At 54.2% G+C, this 20,736-nt stretch overlaps 6 protein-coding genes across 6 annotated transcripts; 2 read left to right on the top strand and 4 right to left on the bottom strand.

The window, feature by feature from the left end:
• Window positions 1-126: 126 nt before the first annotated feature.
• Window positions 127-1,010, top strand: GLRG_03544 (uncharacterized protein; the record flags this gene model as incomplete). The annotated part of the gene is made up of 5 exons (XM_008094229.1): window positions 127-130; window positions 176-286; window positions 444-484; window positions 645-887; window positions 981-1,010. The coding sequence occupies 5 exons, from the start codon at window positions 127-129 to the stop codon at window positions 1,008-1,010; spliced, it is 429 nt and encodes a 142-aa protein (XP_008092420.1).
• Window positions 1,011-6,337: 5,327 nt separating this feature from the next.
• GLRG_03543 (RluA family pseudouridine synthase) lies at window positions 6,338-7,768 on the bottom strand (the record flags this gene model as incomplete). Its single annotated transcript, XM_008094228.1, has 1 exon — window positions 6,338-7,768. The coding sequence occupies one exon, from the start codon at window positions 7,766-7,768 to the stop codon at window positions 6,338-6,340; it is 1,431 nt and encodes a 476-aa protein (XP_008092419.1).
• Window positions 7,769-8,564: 796 nt separating this feature from the next.
• Window positions 8,565-9,238, top strand: GLRG_03542 (thioesterase superfamily protein; the record flags this gene model as incomplete). Its single annotated transcript, XM_008094227.1, has 3 exons — window positions 8,565-8,638; window positions 8,776-8,826; window positions 8,890-9,238. The coding sequence occupies 3 exons, from the start codon at window positions 8,565-8,567 to the stop codon at window positions 9,236-9,238; spliced, it is 474 nt and encodes a 157-aa protein (XP_008092418.1).
• Window positions 9,239-9,307: 69 nt separating this feature from the next.
• Window positions 9,308-10,438, bottom strand: GLRG_03541 (oxidoreductase family protein; the record flags this gene model as incomplete). The annotated part of the gene is made up of 2 exons (XM_008094226.1): window positions 9,308-10,291; window positions 10,379-10,438. The coding sequence occupies 2 exons, from the start codon at window positions 10,436-10,438 to the stop codon at window positions 9,308-9,310; spliced, it is 1,044 nt and encodes a 347-aa protein (XP_008092417.1).
• Window positions 10,439-11,045: 607 nt separating this feature from the next.
• Window positions 11,046-12,641, bottom strand: GLRG_03540 (MATE efflux family protein; the record flags this gene model as incomplete). Its single annotated transcript, XM_008094225.1, has 2 exons — window positions 11,046-11,980; window positions 12,062-12,641. The coding sequence occupies 2 exons, from the start codon at window positions 12,639-12,641 to the stop codon at window positions 11,046-11,048; spliced, it is 1,515 nt and encodes a 504-aa protein (XP_008092416.1).
• Window positions 12,642-16,572: 3,931 nt separating this feature from the next.
• GLRG_03539 (uncharacterized protein) lies at window positions 16,573-19,578 on the bottom strand (the record flags this gene model as incomplete). The annotated part of the gene is made up of 4 exons (XM_008094224.1): window positions 16,573-17,749; window positions 18,197-18,692; window positions 18,766-19,400; window positions 19,499-19,578. 4 exons carry the CDS (start codon window positions 19,576-19,578, stop codon window positions 16,573-16,575), a joined length of 2,388 nt encoding a protein of 795 aa, XP_008092415.1.
• Window positions 19,579-20,736: the final 1,158 nt, after the last annotated feature.

Genomic DNA, 20,736 nt, shown 5'->3' with positions numbered 1-20,736 from the left:
TACGTACACTAGGTATACTGGGATGAAGAGAAGGGTCAGTGACTTCTGCAAAGTCAGGATGAAGAGGCGGGAAGAGTGTGTGGTGGGGGGGGAGAAGGAGGAAGGAGGGAGACTCAACGAGACCAAATGGGTACGTACCGGACGGCCAGACCCAAGGGACTGACTTGCACATAAGGTAGGCAAGTCTGGAGCAGGGGTTCGAGAGATGGCTGCATTCGGGCTAGCATGTGTAGCGAAGGTAGCCCAGTTATGAGGGTAAGGACGTGGATCACAGGAGCTGCGAATGGTAGGTATGTAGTTTGGAGAGGGTAGAGAGCAACAGAACAGGGCAGATAGATGTGTACAAGTACACTCTGTGCTCGAGTACCGTTTATTATTATGATGATTGTTATTATCAGTGTTATTTTTATTTTTTATTTTTTATTTTTTATTGCTCGGATAAGGGCCAAGTATCGGTGAAGAGGCAGAGAAAACGAGCGCGGGTGTGAGTGAAGGAGTGAAAGAGTGAAAGAGTGCGAGAGTGCGAGAATGCGAGAGGGAAAGAGAGAGCGAGAGAGAGAGAGAGACGTAACTTGGCACATGACAGTTGATGTTAGGTGCAGACACGGCGTAAATTGCTAACCCACTTCAAGAACAACTTACAGATCTCTCCAGGATGGGGCTCGATGGGTGTGAGCAAGGGTCTACACAGAACAGAACAGGACAGACGGTGCAAGGAACATGGAAGAAGGCAGGCAGGACAGGGGGCATGGAAGACCAAGGTACGTACCATAGGGTGGAGAGAGGCAGCGGACAGGTACGTACCGAGTCGGGGGTGGCAGGCAATGTACCTCCCCAAGGCTAGATACAAGTACTTCCCTCGCCCTGGACGGGGGGTGAGGTGGGAGGTAAGGTGATGTGGGGGTGGTGTGCCATGATAGGATGGGAGGGGCGTGTTTCTGTTCATTCCGAGGCACCTACCTTACGTTTAGAAGATGCAGAAGACGTATGAGATGCCTTACCTTAGGTAATGAGATGGGCCACCACACGCACGTTTGCCCCAAGTTACGGTGCGTCACCTTTTCTGCGCTACACCCTTCTGCCGAATGGCAAGAAACAGCAGCTGCAGTCGTGGGATATCCGTGAGATCAACTCGGACTAAGGAGGACCGGATGCAAGCCTGAGGCATGCAGCCGCTGCTCCTCGGAAATCGTCTTGTGTCTTGTCTTGTAACCGTATTTCAGTTACGCCGCGTCGCGCACAATGTTGTCGGGGGAAATGGGTCACACGTCTCGTAGCTGGTAGCAGTTGAGGTGGGCAAGCAACATCCCTTGTTCTGGTGCGAGCCCGATTTGGACGAAGGGTTCCCGGTGGAGAGTTGCTTATCCGTAAGGAAAGGCTATCTATCACATGGTTAGTCAAGTCATAGGGCAGGCATTGGGTTGGGAATACAGATGTGCTGATCAAAAGTGACCGAACGGAGGGCGACTGGGCTAATAGTAAGGCGAAGGAGAAACGCAAGACAGGGCAAGGCAAGCTATAGTCCCTGCAATGGAAAAGGCACCCACATGCCTACCTGCCTGCCTTGTCGAATCTGTTGCAGAATGGCACCGCCAAATTTCAGCGCGACTCCTCACATCCTGCACTGGATCGTGCGTGCCCTTGTCAGTGGCCAGGCTATGTATCTCTGCCCTCCCATGCCATACCCTGTCCGCTTCTTCCAAGAAAGTGTGCAACGTGGTGAAAAGATACAGAGGCCTGTCCCATTGGAGTTCGCCCATCGCGCCGGCCTCTGGTTGCTTGGGAAAGTGGAGGTGTGGGAGAGGCCGCCTGCAAGGCGAGTGACGAGAGAGCGGCTTGTACTTTCACTGCAAGTCGACAAGCAGCGGCAAACAGTAACGAGCGGCGGCAGCACCAGCACCAACACCAGCAGTGGTAATAATGTCGGGCCCCGTTTTTGCTCGGAATAGCCATACCCATGCCATGGCCTGTGTGTCCCTTGAGACTCCCAAGCCTAACGGTAACGTAAGGAAGACAGGGTACCGGTAACCTCCAGTCCCCATCTCTTCTCACAACCGTACAGATATTACGCTGATGGGGGGGCGGTTTTGGCCCGACACAAACAACACTGTGCCGCAAGTCCGCGCCACGCCTTCCCTTACGGCAAAGCCATGCCTAGCAGGGCAAAGACACATGGGCATCAACTTTGTTCGAGGCTCAGCACTTCTTCTAAACCGGTTGCTGCATGTCTAGTTGTAGAAGGTTTCGGCCACACTCCGATGACCGGGGTGGGATAGAACATTACGAAATGAAGCTCTAGCTATCAATCAACCCCTTGCGGGGTCTGAAGACGAAGAAGGACGAGGATACCAGCGCCAAACGCCACGCCACAAACGGTCAGCATTTCGCAGGCGTGCGGCCGTGGCCGGGTAGTGCGCGCGCGTGGCCAGGGATGTCGGCCCATAGCAGATACCGTCTGGTGTGGGTGTGAGTGAGCGGTAGTGGTAAGAGTGAGGAGAATGGGAGAGAAATGAGTTTGGGACGTCCGAGTGGATATGGGCGCCTGCACGATCTCCATATCCCTCTGTTTCTCTCCCTCTCTCTCTCTCCTTCTCTCTATTTCTTTTTCTTTATTTCCTTCTCTCTCACTTTCTCACACACGCACACACATACACGCGGTTGATAAGCAGAGACAGTTCGGCCTCTCTTATGGGGTGAAGTAATGTAAATGTGAGGCGATGAGGTCAGTCGGGGCCTTGGAGAAAACCGTGGGAAAATAAAATGGGTGGAGAAAGACACAGGAGAGGTCGGACATACCCCCTTGCGAGAAATAAACTTTGCGCTAAGTGACAAAATGGCCTAGTTTCGTGGGTGACCATACGCGGCCCACCAGCAACAGGAAGCAAAGTGTACTAGTACGGATACATAGTACTGGAAGGAGGGGGTGGGTGGAAAGTGGATATGTATCAACCAGCCGAGAAGGGGGAAAGGAAGCGGATTGAAAAAAAAAAAGGGTCGAGGCAGGCAGTGCCTCCCACTCTTCCGCCTTTTGTCCACCACCGGTACGTATCTAACTGCCGTGAACCATCGTCTTAGCACCATGCGAGATGCCCAGAAACTTGCTCCCACATCTGTTCCTGCTCCTGCTCCTGCTCCTGCTCCTGCTCCGGCCCCGGCGGCCAGCCCGACTGCTACTATGTCTTCCTTCCCACCACCCCCTCCCCCCCCGCCGTAACACGCTTATCCGCATCTAGAGGGACGAAGTTTAACATGCGCATGGTTGGATGGCTGCAAAGCAGTGTGTGTGTGTGTGTGTGTGTGTGTACGTCAACAGTACGTAGTGGCTGGCGCAGGACGGCTTCTTCCTTTGCACTTGACGTTGATGAGCCTAAGGTCGGAAGTATACAAACGTAGGAACCACCTTGGGAAGAGGAGAGACGGCGAACTCAAATACATGGTCTGGCGTCATTTAGCGTCGGCAGCCAAAGGGGTGCTGCCCGTTGCCGCCGGCTCTTCTTCGCAAGACCGAGTAGAGTGGCAATGTTTCTTCGTCCTACAACCACCTCCGTTGAGATGGCCGACTAGGTTGGCTACAGGGTATATCAAGTACTATTGTGTCCTCTATTCCGAGGTCTTCCAGCACGACGAGGAGCATAGTGACTTGACGCTGGTGGTTTCATTGGCATGCTCGACGTGAGCCAGCCCTTCTAGCCGCCCGGCCAGGAACAAGGTTAGCAGTAGCACTTGAGTGATGGTCGGTCGCCCTATGCCTACGGAGCCAATGCTAGAAACTTCTTGGCAAATCCGCTCACTTGTCCGACTGCTCAAACTCCTCGTTCAAGTAGCAAGGCCGCAATGGCAATTCATCGACGCTGAAAGACCCATCGTCTTTGCAATTAGAAATGCTAAATTGTCGGTGCCGAGCCGCGCATGGCCTAGGCTTCCCGGCGGCTCGACCGCTCGGGCGGCGAATGCCTCGGTGTCTTCGGGGTTCCGTTGGCTGTCGCTACACACCATTTATTTTCTCCGTTTTCCGCAATTGGCGACACAACTTGCAATGAGAGGTATGGAGACGGCCGTAATGTGCGCTGCCTGGGCGACCAGATGGCGTGTCTGTCATTCCTGATGGTCGGGCTTAATTCCGGTTGTCCAATCATGTAGAAAGTCGCTACTGAACTACCATTGCAAATCCTTTCCCTTTGGTTTCTTGTTTTCGCTAGATGGAATGCAGGCTGATGACGGGCTATACATAGCGCACCCTGGTGTGTGTCTCTCTTCCTGCCTCCTATGGCCGTCGAGATGAGAATCAGCGGGTTCTCCCTACTGCGGGATGGGACTCGGCGTCATGGCTTAATTCCAGCTTCACGACCCCGCCTGTCCGCCCTTCAGATAAGCAAGTTCCAGTTAAGCTCTAGTTCAGCGCAGCAAGCGGTCAGCGGCTCGCATAAACATTCGCTCGAGATGCAGTTGGTAGATCCCCGTAACATATGTTATGCATGCTCGCGGCCAGATGAAGGCCTGTCTTATTAGCAATCGCGAGCTCGCTGCTATTAGGTCTGTACGTAGGCTGCGCTGTCTGCGTCCCCGCTTCCTAGTTTGTTTCGGGGGTTTTTTTTCGTTCGTCCAATTTTTTTCAGTTGAATTCTTTTGAGAGGGGGCCCTCCGAGAACCCGGCGTGGTGTGGGTTTCGTATATGTGCTCGATGGCGATGCGGCAGCATCTCTCCGACCGCGTGGAGGGCTTTTCGGAATACTTTGGCTCTTCTCTGGGTTCTGCAGCGCATCATTTGGTCGGATTCATCCTGCGATCGTCTCATGTTACTTCACGTCGGAGAAAGGAGGAGTACTGTCCATGATGCATCCTTGCCAACGAGTAGGCAAGTTGCCATGGTAGGATACTGTCATGGCCTTGAGGAGGCGAGAAAGGGGGCGTGTCGCCGAGTTGGAAGTATGCTTCACCAAAGTTTCCAAACAGGCGGGACTGTGGCGTCCGGAGGTTCCCTCATTCAATGTTTCCGTCTGTTGATGGTTGTTCTCGCCAAGCATGGTCTCATTTGAATGTCAGTACGCGTATACCCCCAACCCGTCAGCGACGGTGCTCGCTCCAATGGTGGGGAAATGTTCCGATCGGTGGCTCCTCCTTCCTTCCTTTTCTCTTCTCCTTTTGCTAATGTCGTTTGCTTTGCATCCTTCCGCCGCCCGGTCATCGCGCATTCCAATCGGTTTAGTCGTGCAAGGCGTCGTCCCGATGAACCGAGGCTGCAGGTATGTAATCTCATGGGGTCTTTGTTTGGTTCGTGGTATGTCATTGGCGTTCGGTTTGACTGGCGAGGGGTTCGGACACGGCGAAAGGCGTCGAGGGTATCAACAAAGAGAGCATCCGGAATCAGCGATTTTAAATTATTTCGGGGTGGGCTTAGCCACCATCGAGCCTGGGGTATATGAGCGCCTGATAACAGCCGTCTCATCGGAGCAATATACAGTTCTGGATTTTAGTCAAATTTGTCAGTTCTGACTCAGAGAGCCGATTATTGTCTGTTTCGTTTCCTCGGGATACAACAAGACGGCGGTTGAGAGGCTCCATTCGAGTAGGGCCTGCAGTAGGACCTGCAGGGCCAGGTGCGAAGGCCAGCGCAGTGCCAAGCCTGTGACGGAAGAACCCATCCGTCCATGGCCTCAAGGCTGGCCAGCTGAGGAGAATGTCTGGCAGTGCCGTGAGGTACTGTGGACCCTACGAGTACACGAGCAGAAGCTAGGTACCTAGGTCCCAGGACAGGACACGCTAGCAGCCCAGCACAGACCACTTTTCCCATGAAGACTGGCCAATCATTAATCGTTCAGATCGGAGCGCATCTCGTTCCGGAAGAGGGAAAAGGGTGTGTAGGTAGCTTGGCATATCCGCGCCTGTGGTGTTGGCACCGGCAGTGGCTGATCCCTACAGTACACTAGAGCGCATGGGACGCAGTGGGCGGACTCTTTTTTCCCTTGCAAGATCCGTCTCGTGCTTGGATACAAATACAAGGCGGTCTGGTCGCTCTTAATGTCGCAGATACGCAACAATAGTGTAAACCTCACGTACACCTACCATGTATACGCGTTTCTACAATTCTGCATGTCTGTCACAATCGGTATCCATGTCTTTTGAAAGAAAGGAGGGGGGGGAGGGGGGATGACCCTCCTATCCAATGCAGCGTGATCAAAATCTTGTTTATTGTTGCGAGCGTGGAAATATCGCAAATGCCGCCGGGGTATCACTTCGTCCCAAACCCAATAGAATTGGATAGGTGGGGTCAATCGGTCCGTCCGGGACCGTTGTTAGTCACGGTACGTGGTTTATCGCTCCAGCCGATAGATAACCCTCAGGATATTTCTAGGTTCTCTTCTTTGACAGCCTCGACGAGCTCCTCCAGCCCACCGACCTCCGTTGGTCCGTTCATGCCATCCGGGGGGAGGGCCCATCCGGGCATCGGACTAGTGTACCCCCATGCGCCTCCGGCGTCTTCGTATCGGAGACTGTGAAGCCAAAGTGAAAGTTCGTGTGCGCCGGGATCCGTGTAGAGTGGCGTGTCGCACACCTCGCAGTTTTCGCCCGACAGCTTCTCAGCCCGTCTCTTTGCGTACAAATCCACCATTTCGTCGTGATATGCTACCGCGTCGGCAATATCCTGCTTGCCCATGCGTTCCAGGCGTGACATGATGTCTTCGTCCGTGTTCTCAACTGCATCAGAGTCGTTGCATCCCAAATTGATGCCCCAGACACGCTGGTTTGCATACAAAGGATCATTCTGAATCGGGTGCCCAAGAAATTGCAGGTGCACGCGAATTTGATGCGTTCTCCCCGTTAAGGGCAAGCAGCGGACAATCGAGTAGCCCTCCTTCTTGATCCAAGGCCGACGTTTCTCCTCTGCGAGTTGTTCCGGGGTTTTGGGCTGCTCCATTGGCAAGGCATCCTGTTTGTCCGGCGGGTAGTATGCCAAACGCTTGAAGACCGTGCGAGCCGATTTTCCATTGGCGCGTACTCTATTGAGTCCTAGCCGTGGGGATATTTGCAGGATGGGTTGGTCGCAAACAACTTCACCATCAGGAAATTTTCCAGCAACACGAGCCAGATACTCCTTGCGTACCGTGTGAGCTCTGATTTGCGCAGTGAGCTTTACGGCGGCCTGCGGCGTCTTGCCTATGAAAAGGATGCCACTTGTGAGGCGGTCCAGGCGATGGCACGGGTACGGCAGAAAGTGCTCACCCCTCTCAGCTTTCATGATTTCGATGAGTGAATTGTACTTGTATCTGCCAGCAGGATGTACAGGCACACCAGAAGGCTTGTCCACAACAATCATCTCATCGTCTTCGTGGATGATACGAATAGGTTCCCCGGTGACAGGAGGCTCGTGGCGATGAATGGTGTGGTTTACCAGATCCCCGTTCTTGACAACATGGTCCGGGCCAACCGCCTTCCCGTTGACGACAATGGCTCCGGTTTCCATGGCATGGCGATAGTACTCTAGGGTGCGGTCCCGAAACTCGTCCTCGAATATCTCGATTAGCTTCCGGCCTCGCCATCGCTCCTTGGCCCAGGTGTGGTAGGTAAAGTGATAGGGAGCGACTCTACGCAGGCCGTCCTCGAAATAGTATGGGCGTGGCCACATGTCGCCAGTGGGAGTCGTCAGCACGTCAGGCAGCTTCTCAACGGCCTCAGGTGGCACAGGATCCGACAGCTTGGACGCAGCAACGCCGGCAGCAGCTGGCACCGGGACCAGATCTGTCATCGACGCTGTTTTTTCGGAAGCCATGGTAGAAGAAAGGGAATCTGGTCGAAGTGATAGTCGTGCCAGAGGCGTGACCGCGCGCCGAAGGGTAGCCAGGGTTGAGGGACAGGGTGAGGAGCAGAGAAGGGTGGATAGCTGAACTGAAAGAAATTTGTCTATCGGCAGGGCTGCCACGTTTTGATAGGTCGCTTGCAGGTCGTCCCCTCAGATCTGAGATTTTCCAATATACTTAGATCCGCGAGGTTGGTGGTGATAGGTCCGAGAAGGAGGCACAAAAATTGATGGCGGTCAGACCTGGCAGAACTTTGCTTAGGTTGGGTTTTGACAGGCACAAGCTCGCTCAGGCAGGTTGGGTTGGAGACAGGGTGATTGGTTCCTGGACTCCCCAGACTTCCCCCATCTTGTGATTACATAAGCCGGGCAGCAGCATCCGTCTTATGTAAGGCATTGATCTGGCACGGGCCCAATCGGGTCTACCCACGCATTCGACCCATTCAGCGTCTCCCTGTGCCTCGGTTTGGGTAGGAGATTTGCGTTGCCCAGCCCAGTCCGCAGCCGATTTCTCCGCACGCTTTAGTGCAAAAGCTATGAGAGCTTCTTGTGCTTGGGGCCTTGCTTCGAAGGGTTTAAAGGAATGTGATGAACCGTAATTCAAGAGAAGTACCGGCGACCGCGACGTACCTTGTTGCTGTCAAGAATCGTATCTCTTACCTTCATCCTACTCTACCGTACCGTTCCAGATCAATACACTGTCGACTGTGACAAGCTTCAGGGCATCGGACGCTTCTTTTTCGTTCGTCATTTACATCAAGACGCCATCATGACGAGCTATGCCGAGCTAAAGCAGCGTCGGAGGGAGGACTATCGCTACATGCTGGACTACCGGACGCGGTGGTAGGTGACCCCTTGAGGGGAGTTGTGCCAACGTGTATCCATCATCTTCACATCATCACACTTCACTCTTTCCGTGTTTCCATTGGCATTTCTCTCGGGGGTTGATGCTTGAGCAGTCGATAACGAGGTTTTTTCAGGGCCGATAATGATATGTACCAGCACATGAACAACAGCATCTACAATTTTCTGTATGCCTTCCCTCGAACCAGCCAATGTGCTTACGCGGTGTCCGGCTAAGGAGTGATCTGCAGATACGATTCGGTCGTCAACACATACCTGATTGAGCACTGTCGTCTATCGCCTGCAGGGTCTAAGCAACACGGCGTTGTGGTGCACTCGCACAGCGACTACTTTGCGTCCATCTCCTTCCCTGCAGTTGCCGAGTTGGCGCTCCGGGTGAACAAATTGGGCAAGTCCAGCGTGACATATGAGATTGCTCTTTTCGAAAAGGGAGTCGACCAGGTGAGAGCAGTTGGGGAGTTTGTGCATGTCTTTGTCGAGAGATCTACTGGCCGCCCAACCGCATCTGGCATGACGGACGAAATGCGGAGGGGGCTGGAGCGAATTCAGGTGGTGGAGGCCAGGGAAAACAAGCTCTGAAGTTTGAACTCTATCACCCACCCACAGGGCGGACTGGAGCTTATCTCTTGGCTATCAATGTCTCGTCCATTATTGCAACTGCAGCTTCTGGACCGCACCATCCTTTTCACCACTCTTGAAAATCTTCTCAAGGAGCTCGAGGTCGGCCAAGGCCTCCTCGGGAGACTGCAACGGGTTCGGCCTCCCGGCCACCAAACCTTCCGCCCATGCCTTGACCTCTTCTTTGACACCACTCGTCTGCTCGAACTGGATCGTCCGTGCTTCGCCATCGAAAAGCTTGACAGTGAGGTCATGGCCCGACAGGGTGACACTGCCTTTCTCCCCCGCCACCTGGAAATCGAATGCGCTCAAAGATGAGCCGACGCTGACAGCAAATGAGCCCGTGGCGCCCGATCTGGTCCTAATGGCAGCATTGATGGTGTCGATGGGGGGCAAGTGCTCCTGGGTCAGGTCCGAGAAGGCGGCAACCGAGTCCGCCGCCGCCTCCTTGCCGAGTAGCAGCCGGAGCGCGGCTGCAAAGTGGACGCCACCGTCGAGAAGGAAGCCACCCTGGTAGTCTGGCTTTTTACGCCACGTTGTCTCGATGTATTTGCCACCCAGCTGCACGTAGAAGAAAACCCTTACGTTGAAGCCGATGATTTTGCCCAGTGTCTGCACCTCATCCCGTGCCGCAGTGTAGCGGGGCTGAAAACGGTAGTTCTCGGCGACAGCGAAGGTAACACCCTTTTCAGCAGAAACCTTGTTGTAGTAGTCGATCAGCTTCTGAGCGCGAGCGACGTCGGGGGCAATGGGCTTCTCGGCCAAGACGTGCTTGCCAGCAGCGAGTGCTTTCTCAATGTATTCGGGTTGATTGACAATGGGCAGGGCCAGGATGAGGGCCTGGATGTCGTCGCGGGCAAGGAGGTCCTCGAACGACTTACCGTCGCCCGAGTCGTCGGAGTACAGGTCGGGCGACGCGGAATTGGTGGCGAGTTTCGCCGTATCCTCGGCGGACTTGCGGGACCGCGAATAAATGGCCTTGAGTGTGAGTTGGTCGCTCGCTTCCACGGCCGGCTACTCGGGTTACCGTCAGTGTGACCTTGAAAGTCCTAGACACCTCGCTTTTTACTTAACCAAGACAAGGCCTGTGGGATGCTTTACCAGATGCTGTTCCTTGGCAAAGATGCCACCGCCAACAATAGCCACTCCGATAGGGGCCATGATGCTCGACTCTCAGTTATGCTACCGACTTTGTGAAGTATGATGGTGGATTATTCTCTGCGTTGGGTGAGAGACTCTCGCGAGGCGTTGGTTTATTTGTGAGCGATTTGCAATATCCAGGCTGGTGCTGGATCGACCATAGTATCTTGAGCCAGGCGTACGCACAATATGCCATCATAGTGGGGTTTGCTGGCGGGGTTTAGCATTTCAGTGACACAACTGCCCCGCAACTGATCGGATGGTTTTGTGCCGCACTAACTTGACGTAGCGTCGAAAAGCAGAATGTTTGTTAGTGTTCTGTTATGTCGAGAGATCGGTAGGTACCTACCTAGATAAGGCAACTAGCTACTTGGCAGCTTGGGCAAGAGCCTTTCTAGGTAGGAACCACCATATGTATCTCGGTATCATGTCATTCTTGATAGCAATCTTGACCGTGGTTCCTGATACGCCAACACCATGTCTGTCGGTATACCTTCTCTAACCCTCTATGGCTCGTAACCCAAGAGACAAAAATCTAGCAGCTATCACCAACTAGTTACCTGGGTAGCTCATCACATACCGAGACACAACGACTGCCTTTGCAGCCGCGAGCCACCTTTCCTTTTCACTAGACCAAGCTACCGGTCGTCCTAACTGCTTCTTCACCTTCACTATCGCTGCTGGTGTCGTCCAGCCGATCCAGAGCCCGCTGGCACTCATTGTCCCATTTGCTGAACCCAACAATGACCCATTCCAGCGCTCCGACCAAGTACAGGGCGACGCATTGTCCAACCCACAACCCCGCGAGGCCCCATCCGTTGAAGGCAAGGTAGATCCCGGCCGGGAGAGCTCCGCCGTAATAGCTGATAAGATTCACAACAGCCCCAACCCACTGGCGGCCCATACCTCGAAGCGCACCACCACACGATCCGTTTAATCCGTCTGCTATCTGGAACAAAGCAACGTACGGCATCACTTCGCCCACGAGCCGGATCACGCGCTCATCGTCGTTGAAAATCTTTCCAAACACATCCTTCGTTGCCATGAGAACCGTGAGAACGATGGTTCCGAGCAACACCGAGAGAATCGCCGCCGAATGGGCTGCTATTGCTGCATCCCGCGGTCGCTGCGCACCCAACAAGTTCCCTAGTCTTGCCGACGCTGCCACGCCGAGACCAAAGGGGATGGTGTTGATGATTTGATCCGCAGTCATGATGACTGACTGTGCTGCCAGTGGGATCGTACCAAGTCTTCCAGCCGCCAGAGCGACGATCTCAAAAGCCCACCATTCAGTGCCGACGTGGACGACGCCCATAACAGCCAATTTGGCGAAGGGCCCAATGTTTCTTACAGCTTTACGCAACTCCAATCCGCCCCAACACTCTTTGCCTCGGACGAAGACGGCGTACGCCACGAGGAGCATGAAAGAAACCCAGTACGAGATGCCTGTGGCGATGGGAGCCCCATACAGGCCGAGACCGAAGGTGTGGATGAAAAGATAATTGAGCCCTGCATTCAATGGCGACGTAATGAGGAGCACGTAGGTGCCCGGACGATAGATGGCTGCCACAGCCCAACGTCAGCTTCGACTTCGTCTCTATCCCTTATTCTCGCGTTGTTAAACCTCCGGGGCCCTTGACTTACCCTGCGCCTGCAAGTACTTCTTCATTGCTTCAAACCACACATACCCCAACCCGCCCGGGATCAGCCATCGCAAGAATACCGAGCTCTGCACACAAATGAATTCCTCTTGACCCAATGCTCGGAACACCGGCTCAGAGAACCACCACAGCACTGCCACAACGGCGTAGAATGCCGATAAGACGATCATGCCTCTCTGCAACAGTATGCCCAGGTCGTGCTTGTTCGAAGATCCAGTGAAGCTACTTGATGCAAGCGTGTCGAGGGCCGTTGTCCCGCCCAGAGCTATGAGCCAAGCTGTTGCCATGGCGAACATGTAACTGAACGCGGCAGTCGCGAGGGCCTCGGGGCTCAGTCTACCAACAATGAGCACGCTGAGGGTCTGCAGGCTGTTCTGCAGCGTGTACGCGAGGATGACGGGAATAGCGGCTTTGCCGAGGAGCAGAATTTCGGCTAGCCATCGCCGGATAGGGTAGGATCCATCAGGGGCGGACGCCGGAGGCTTCGGTAGCAACGCCGTGGTCTCGGACTGGGGCTGCACGGCCAACGGGCCCAACGTATCGGATGACGACGATTCCGCCATTATTGGTGGCTGCCTAGGGTTACAGGCGCTTCGGCTTACTCCTCGGTTTCGACGCGGAACTGATGTCTGCAAAAGTTCCCGTTGTCGAATATTTTCCGGGAAAATGGTTGAGTTGGCCGAAAGCACGAGCCAAGGGAGCTTGCTTTTGCACGGAACGGATGAGACAATGAAGTTGTTTACCGTGTCCAAGCTCTAAATATGTTGCTGATGAATCGCGTATGCCGTTCGGAAAATGTGGTGGTGGTGGACAATGAAGGTTCAGACGGTCAATCACGGACGAAGAGCTGCGAGACACGAAGCAACAATGCATAGTGCTTTCTTCGTCTTCTTCTACGAAACTGACATTCTCCAGGACCCGGTTCTCCAGCCATGAGATAGCTGACAAGAGTCGATTGCCACATGCAAATTGTCAATTCAATGGCCAAAAACTGACTTTGGGCACGGTTTGCGAAGCTTGCCCGACACTTCCTGCGCGGGGAGGTCCCCTCAATTGACGACGCAACATTGGACAGCGATAAGCGTGCAGTTCGACCTACGTGATTTTTATTTTCACGCTTGCGAGGGCTAGACGTGTGAAAAAGACGTTGGAGAACAGAACGAGGTCTCTGAGTGGCTGCATTATGTGGTGCGCGGCAAGCAATCCATCCAAACTGACGCAATACATGAGGTCGAATTTCTCGAACAAGCAAGCGCTTGACATCCTGCGCAGCCGCTGCTACTCTGACTGCTCTGGTATGATGTTGGAATCGCGGCGGCAGTTCTCAAGATAAGAAAAGCTGCGCTCGAGAGTCTCGGAAATACCATTCAGTGTAGGATGTTGTAGGTAATATTTAGCGCTAAACCAAAGATAGGAGCCGATGGACAACCGTTGCAGATTTCTTATCTAACATCCGTTTCCATGGGCAGCGGCGAACACTCCCTTGGTGACAAAGCGGTCAAAGGCCGACACCGGCTTCGGCTTTAGGTGGCCGGCGAAGCAGAGGGCCGGAGGGTTCAGAGGTAGGAGGGGGGGGTGATATGGTTTTCTTATCGATCATTCGCTGGTTGTGAAGGTATGTAGGCCATTCTCCTCCGCCGGAGACTTGTAAGGGTTCCAGCGCACAAGTGTCGACCGACCCCACCCGCTTTGAACTCATCCGAAAACGACGAGAAGAGTGACAGAGAGGCTAAACAGGATGTCAGGTTACATTGCACTAGCTCACAAGAGAGGGAATGGAACATTTCGAACGAATGGAACAACACCAGAAGCCCCTCTGGAAGAACCTTGGTCGTCCTGATGAGGATAAACGCAAGCCCATCGCTGCACCGTCAAAGCGCAATGGCAAGGAGAGGATGGGGAGTCAAGGTCATGGGTCCTCGCTTGCTACCCTCATCTCACCATTTCAGAAGGGAATATCTGTGCTAAAGACGACAGTGCCATAGCTACCGAAGCTTCTTGGAAATCACCAGAATTGTCCTATTCACTGGCGAGCATCCGAGGAGGCCAATTGAAAGGGAAGAGCACGACCAAGGCAAAGAAAATGGCATGCGTTTCTCATGAGTCGGAACTCGGGTAGAGATGCCGGGAACAATGGCCTAATGCCATGCGGGACGAGGCGAGTTGAGTTGAGTTCAGCCCGCTCACTGGATCTGGTAGGATCACAACCGGGTACGCGAGTCAAGTTGAATACCTACAGGCCTGGCCATGGATTTGTGAAGATGTGGCAAGGAAGGCAGAGAGTATCGTTGCAGAAGATGCATGGTAGCGTCATTGGGATCTCATGTTTGCGGTGTAAAGGAAAAGTCTAAAGCTCACCACTTCTGCAGGACAAAAGCCAAAGTTTAGGTTGACAACCCCTGCCGTGCCTGCGCCCGCCATGCATCAGTCCGCCAAGAGGCCAATCAAGAGGATATGATGTACCAGTCTCATTACATCTCAAAGGTATCACGCAAGGAACGCTCCTTACCACGACGCAAGGTACAAGCCAAATTCAAGAGATAAGCTAGAGCCGGTCCTGACACAGGACGTGGCAAGTCACTACTTTCCTCGCATACCCGTCTTTCTCAGCCATGGGAAAGAAAATCGTTCGAAACATGATGTGGAACGTGGCTCCAAACTCTAAATCTTCATCTGTGAATCCTCGCGTACTTGGGACCGGACCTTGGCTAAGGGAACAACACTGCTCGTCTAATTCCAACACTTTGCCTGGTATTACAGTATCGTGTATGACGAACATCGGGCCCTGTACAATGTATGTCTGCACAAGTGTTACTTGCGTGTAGACACCCTAGGATACATTCCCTTGGTTGTTCTCATCGACTTCCCCGCCCTCGAGCTCGACCCGTCATGTGGCAGTTAGTATACACACGGAACGATGTCTGCAGGGTTCTCTCTCTCTCTCTCAATGTCTTTTTTTTCTTTCTTTTTTTTCCACTTAGGTCCTCTCATGCATTAATTATCTTGCCTCCTACTTTGTCTGCCATATGTTCTACTTTCCGAGAGCACGACCCATTCGGACCTCATGTTGTGTATAGGCTTTCTCGGCAGAGGCATTCGGCAGACGTTCGGGATGAACACCATCGTAGGCCTCGATTACATGGTTGCCTAAGCTATTGAACAGACCAACGTTACTGCGGCCTACGGAAGGAAGTTGGATAACCAGAGGCGGAAGCCCCGCAACAAGGTTACAGGTTGGCCCGTTGAAGGTTCGCAGAATGTCCGCATCCGCACGGATACGGTGTGCCAAACGGTGAAACGGTTTAGGGTTCTTTGGCATACCCACGTGGCCGTGGCTGCAGTAGGCAACGGACGACAGCCGAACACACCCCTTCGCAAGGTCGCCCGTTTCACAAGGCCCCGATGCCACGACGAGTATTTGTGTACACCAGCATGTTGCCGTCAAAAACGTGGATAGCGTTGCATCGTCCTGAGATGTCACGGAGGGGAACCCTCTGCTGGGTACCCCCGCTCCTGGTACGCTGGGACACCTTATTGACCCAGCCAGGGGTGGGGGAAGGGGGCGTAGACAAAGACACAAAAGGGTGGGAGGGAGAGGGGAGAGCATTCTATCGCCTCCCACTCTTTAGAGTTCAGCATTGCAGCAGAGCCATGGGTCAGCCTCTCTAGATTTCCCTTCACTTCCCAACCGACCCCTCATCCACACACCCTTATCCATTCTTGAACTTAGCCATCGGAAGGTGCAAGCGCCTTCCCCAGGAGTAATTTCGGAAGTCGGATCGAAGAAATAACCCAAGGGGGGTGGAAATGACGACGTTATGGCAAGGTGCCATCTTGAACCACAACATCGCGATCCTGTCCCAAGAGGAAGGGTGGGAACCATCTTCCTTGTCCCCTGCCTGCAGTACTTGTACATCGTACAGTACCATAGGTAGCTCCCCTCCCCCGGCCCCTGCTCTGCCCTGCCCTTCATCCCTGGCCCTTGTTTGTGCTTTCCTTCCAATGCCACCTTTATGCAGGAGCTCTCAGTAGCAAGCCACCCCCTATGAACGGAACCGTTACACTACCTGCGGCATTGCCGTCGGCAGTGTCTCTTATTCAACGCCTCGCGGAAGAACCAACTGCTGCCATCCCGGAATGACCGACCTAATGAGAAAAGATTGTAGACAGAAAGGGTCAGGGAATCCGTATGCTTGTGGACGTCATGCCAGGCCTAACAGCCCGCTCAGCACTGCGATAATGGCGGCTTTATCGGTTTTTATTTCCATGGTTGAGGGGGCGGCGGGCATTGGTTTTGCCTCATTAGGGCGAGAGACTGTTGATGGTCGTTCGTCGTCGGGTTTTGCGGCCTGCGGATACATACGCGGCTGTGGACTGAATGCCTTGGCCTGGCCACATACCCCCCCATGATGTTGCAGAATGGAGACAACATCCACACTGGGCGAGGGCGCGGGTTTCTCGTCAGGAAGTTGAATCCTTGGGCACACACTCCGCTCACCGCTCTTCGAGGCGGGAGCATTGCCCGCCCGCCGCTGATCCTGCTGCTCCTCTTGCAGTTGTCGATGCAGAAGCGGCTACCTCCGCCCCAGCCCCATCCCTCTTGCCCGCTCCTTTGGTGTCTTGCTGGCCTCCGAGCCAGTGCTGCAATCTCAGGGCGGCCCTAGCAGCACTCATGGCCATGGCCCAGTTCTCTACGCCGAGTGTCAGCGTACTGATGGTCGTCATATTCTTGACGAAGCGCGCGTGCGGCGTACGGTGGCACGCCGGCGCGATGGCCATCATGATCCAATGGAAGACGCCCACAGCGCTGTTCCACGTCGAAAGGGGCACCCGCCACGTCGTCGTCCAGATCTGCAGGAATTCCGATTCCGTGCATGCGCCGCTCAAGGGTGTACCGGTCGCGATGGCCCGCGTGTAGACGATGGCCGTCATGCGGACGACCTGGTACATGAAGTCCGGGCTCTGTTGCGGATGCTGTCGGTGATGGCCGTATTGCGTCGATCTAGGGCTCGCCGGAGAATCGCCAACATCTCGCCTCTGTAGCCATTCGGAATCCGACGATGGTCCCGATGGCGACCGGCCCGCGCCAACAGAGCCGCGTCCCACTGTGCTTGTGCTGAAGATGTTCCCACTTTCCTCGGATGCCTCTTCGACAGTGGTGTGGATGCTACTATTCGGCGGTGGTCTCGCCCTGATAGGTATCTCTTCCGGCGACAAAAATTGTCTAAACCCTGGGATCGTCGAGTGGAGGCCAGAAATGTGCTCGTGCATGTACCTCCCCGTGAGTTGGGCCTTTCTGGAAGCCTGCATCGCCTTCGTCGTCGTTTCCGTCATGATCGTATTAGTTGTATTCGTTTCGTTCGCCGCAGTGTAAATCGCCTCCACGGCGCCAACAAGGTACCTCACATTGTCGAGGATCGAGGCCGTCGCCGAGTGCATGCCAAGGCTCGCAGCGCAGTTGGCGAAGGACGGGAGCACGCCAACGGACGAGGGCAGGTGGCTGACGAAAGGCGACATGTGTGCCATCCGAAGGGGCACGTGTTTTATAGGGTCATCGAAAGTATATCCCGTAGGACCCCATGGGTCCGCCGTCGTTGCCAGTGCGTCTGAGGGCGGCGGAGTCAGTAGCAGTGGAACATTTTCGTGAGCCAGAGATATGGAGACATCGTGACTACGTGTAAGCATATGAGTCAGTGATTTGTAAGGTCTATACATGCGGACAAATGCCGAAGGGGCATATCGCGTGGAAGCCCATAAAGCGAGACCCATTTACGAGTCAAGGCTGGGGGCGGGAAACCAACAAAAACAACTAACAGCCGGTCGAGCGGAAAAAATGGAAACATGGAATGTCCGGTGGTATATACTGCGCGGCCAAGACAACATGGGGGTAAAAAGGGCTCGAATGGGAGGCTGACAGAATCGAGGGAGGGACAATGAGAGGAATCAGATGAAGAATCGTGGATACGTTGAGGGTGTTACCATCCTCGACAGGACCAACAAATAGATGAGAATACTAAACAACAAACGATTATAAAAAAATTCGCTGGAAAAGGGGCGGAGCCTCCTATCCAACATATCGATTCTGGGTCGACGAGACAAAAGGGCCGAGCCTACATACACGATTGCGTTCTTCGCCAATAGGCCGTTCATACCGAGCTGGTTGAAGCCGCCACGTAACCGAATCATGCCTCGCAAGCCCTTGAGATGGTACCGTAGGTCGTCCTCCGTCTCGCCCCAGTACCACTCGGTAACGGTGAGCTGGATGACGCCTGCGATGGCGGCGTCGCTGGGGTGTTCAGATCTCCCGCTGCTGCCGGTAGTCATCGTGGTGAGAGCGGTCTCGGCGGTGTCTTGACCGTTTGAATGTCGCCTACCGTCGGCACCATGAGACATTAGGCTCTCGTTGAGCATGTGGATGGCACGACCTTTGAGAGTCCGGAGGACCGTGGTCCGGACGTGACCCGTCTCGTGAAGGAAGCAACCCGAGGTGTAAAAGATGATTTGGACGACGAGAGGGTCTTGGAGGCAGAAGGGCGAATAATGGCGCATGAAGGGATTGTTGGGGTCCGGGTCACCATTGACGGAAGCCTTGAAGCGGGAGAGGACTGTGACGTCTACGACCAGTACATCAGGTTCAGCACGTTCTTCTCCTCACGCCAAGCGGACAGATCAAGGGCAATTGCTTACATATTCGAAGAAGTTTCTTGTTCAATACCGTCTGGGCTACTGGGAGATGCACAATCTCAGCGTCCACCGCGCTGATGGGCCTTTCTGGACGTTGAACTCGGGGCTTTTCTGCATGATGCCAGCCTCGGGGTATCGATTCACCGGCGACGAATATTTTGTTGTCGTGATTGTTTTGTTCGTTGTCGTCGCCATCACCATCGAGTTCGCCGACGCCGTCTTTGTCAGCGAGGTTAAGGACAAGGCCTGGCACCGCGAGACGGTATGCGAGCATCTGCTGCGACGCCTGGGATACATCCGAATCCAGTATGCTGCGTTGCGGGTCGGCTAGCGGAAGCCATGGTGCTGGTGCCGTTACTGCCGCCGCTGCTCTCTTGCTTTCGTCGAGGGAATCCGACTGAGGCCACGGCGCGTCGCTGGCAGCCGGATCTGTCAAACAATCTGTCTTGGGACTCGAGTTTGATGTCGTGTTCTCAGATGCAACCCAGCCGGCGACGCTGATGGGCGAGTGCCCGGCCGTCCTTGGAGACTGAGATACTTGTACAAGGGGAGAGTCTGCTCCTGGGAGAGGGAGATGGATGGGAACCCGGCCTCTTGCTCGTGCTGGTGCCAAGAATGTCGATGTGCCTGGTATCCGGCTAGGAGGGCAGTCAGATCATGGGCCGCATAAAAATAAGAAAGAAAAACCAATCACATAAGTGGCAGGAGCAACTGGGTTACAGCTAACGAGACTTACTTTCCTGCCCGATATTCGCATATCGGTACGGGGAATCGACGGAGGCAGTTACTGCAGGGCTGCTCCTGATCGCACTGCATCCGGATTAGTCACCCGATGCGCTTGAAACGTCTTGAAATATGTCCGTATACTCGAGAAATCGTTCTATGCCCTTGAGTACATCTGATATGTCTGAAAGTACTGTGAAACCGAACGATATGAGGATTGGGGGCGGTCGTTAAGACTCAAGGTGTTTACATGCCTTCTGCTTCCTCCTCCTACACTCTCCGCAAGACGTCGTCGTCCTTTCGGCGCGGGCCATGTTGCGTGCTGTCCGCTGCTGCTGCTGCTTCTGCTGCTGCGAACCTTCGGGCATGATATCGAAGCGGAAGCGGCGAGGAGGCCCTCTTCGTCGTTGTCTCCAGAGCATTCGTTCCTGTGGTTCTTGTTGTCATGCGGTGGATTGAGGCACAGCATCAAGTATGACGTGTGGCCCGGGAGTCTGTTTCGAGGGTTGTAGTTTTGGTAGGGCTGAACTTATAAGCAAATCGGGGATAAACAGAAAGCAAAGATCAAACTCGTATAAGGGGAGGAAATGATTGGGGGTGGGACAGGTGGCATTGTGGTTTCTTTGAGCCTGCATGTCGTTGGCTTCGACATGTTTGGCTTAGCGTCGAGGATTTGCCTGGCCTGGCTAGGCCAAGGAGCGAGAAGCGAGACGGGGAGCCCCTCGAGAAAGCCACAAGGCAGCCTTCTTTTTTCTGGGGTTTGTGGTGATCTGCATTAGCTGCGTCGCTAGTACCTAGGGCTGAACCTTTTGATGAACCAGGTAAAGATGCCTGAATCGCCGTATTCGCCGTGAGAGGTAGTCATTCCGGCCGAAAGTTGCGTGAAAATGTTGTCAAGGCATGGACAAGGCTACTGTAACAGGGAATAGATTGAAGATGCTGGGGAGTCTCGGATAGTGGCTGGTGTACGAAACGTGGGAGGTGTAGCCTGTCTCAGAATCGACTATTCGCGGAGACGGGCCCAAAGTCCGACAGGGCCGGTATGTAGCAGTATACATGCAAATCACCACTTGGTGAAAGAGTTCTAGCCTCCAAGCCCTCTTCTGTACAGGGTAAAAGCGCCATCAGCCTCGGGCTAATTGCGAAGCGCTGTAGCCTTTGTAGCGTAAGCCGCATCGCTCAATTGTGTAACCATAGTGAAACCTCCCTACTGGAGAAGGCCAAATAACTGTCGCGGTGCATTGCCCCGGG

The sequence above is a fragment of the Colletotrichum graminicola genome, assembly GCF_000149035.1.
Source record: "Colletotrichum graminicola M1.001 genomic scaffold supercont1.10, whole genome shotgun sequence".
Classification (NCBI taxonomy): domain Eukaryota; kingdom Fungi; phylum Ascomycota; class Sordariomycetes; order Glomerellales; family Glomerellaceae; genus Colletotrichum; species Colletotrichum graminicola.
This window is presented reverse-complemented; position numbering and strand designations above follow the sequence as displayed.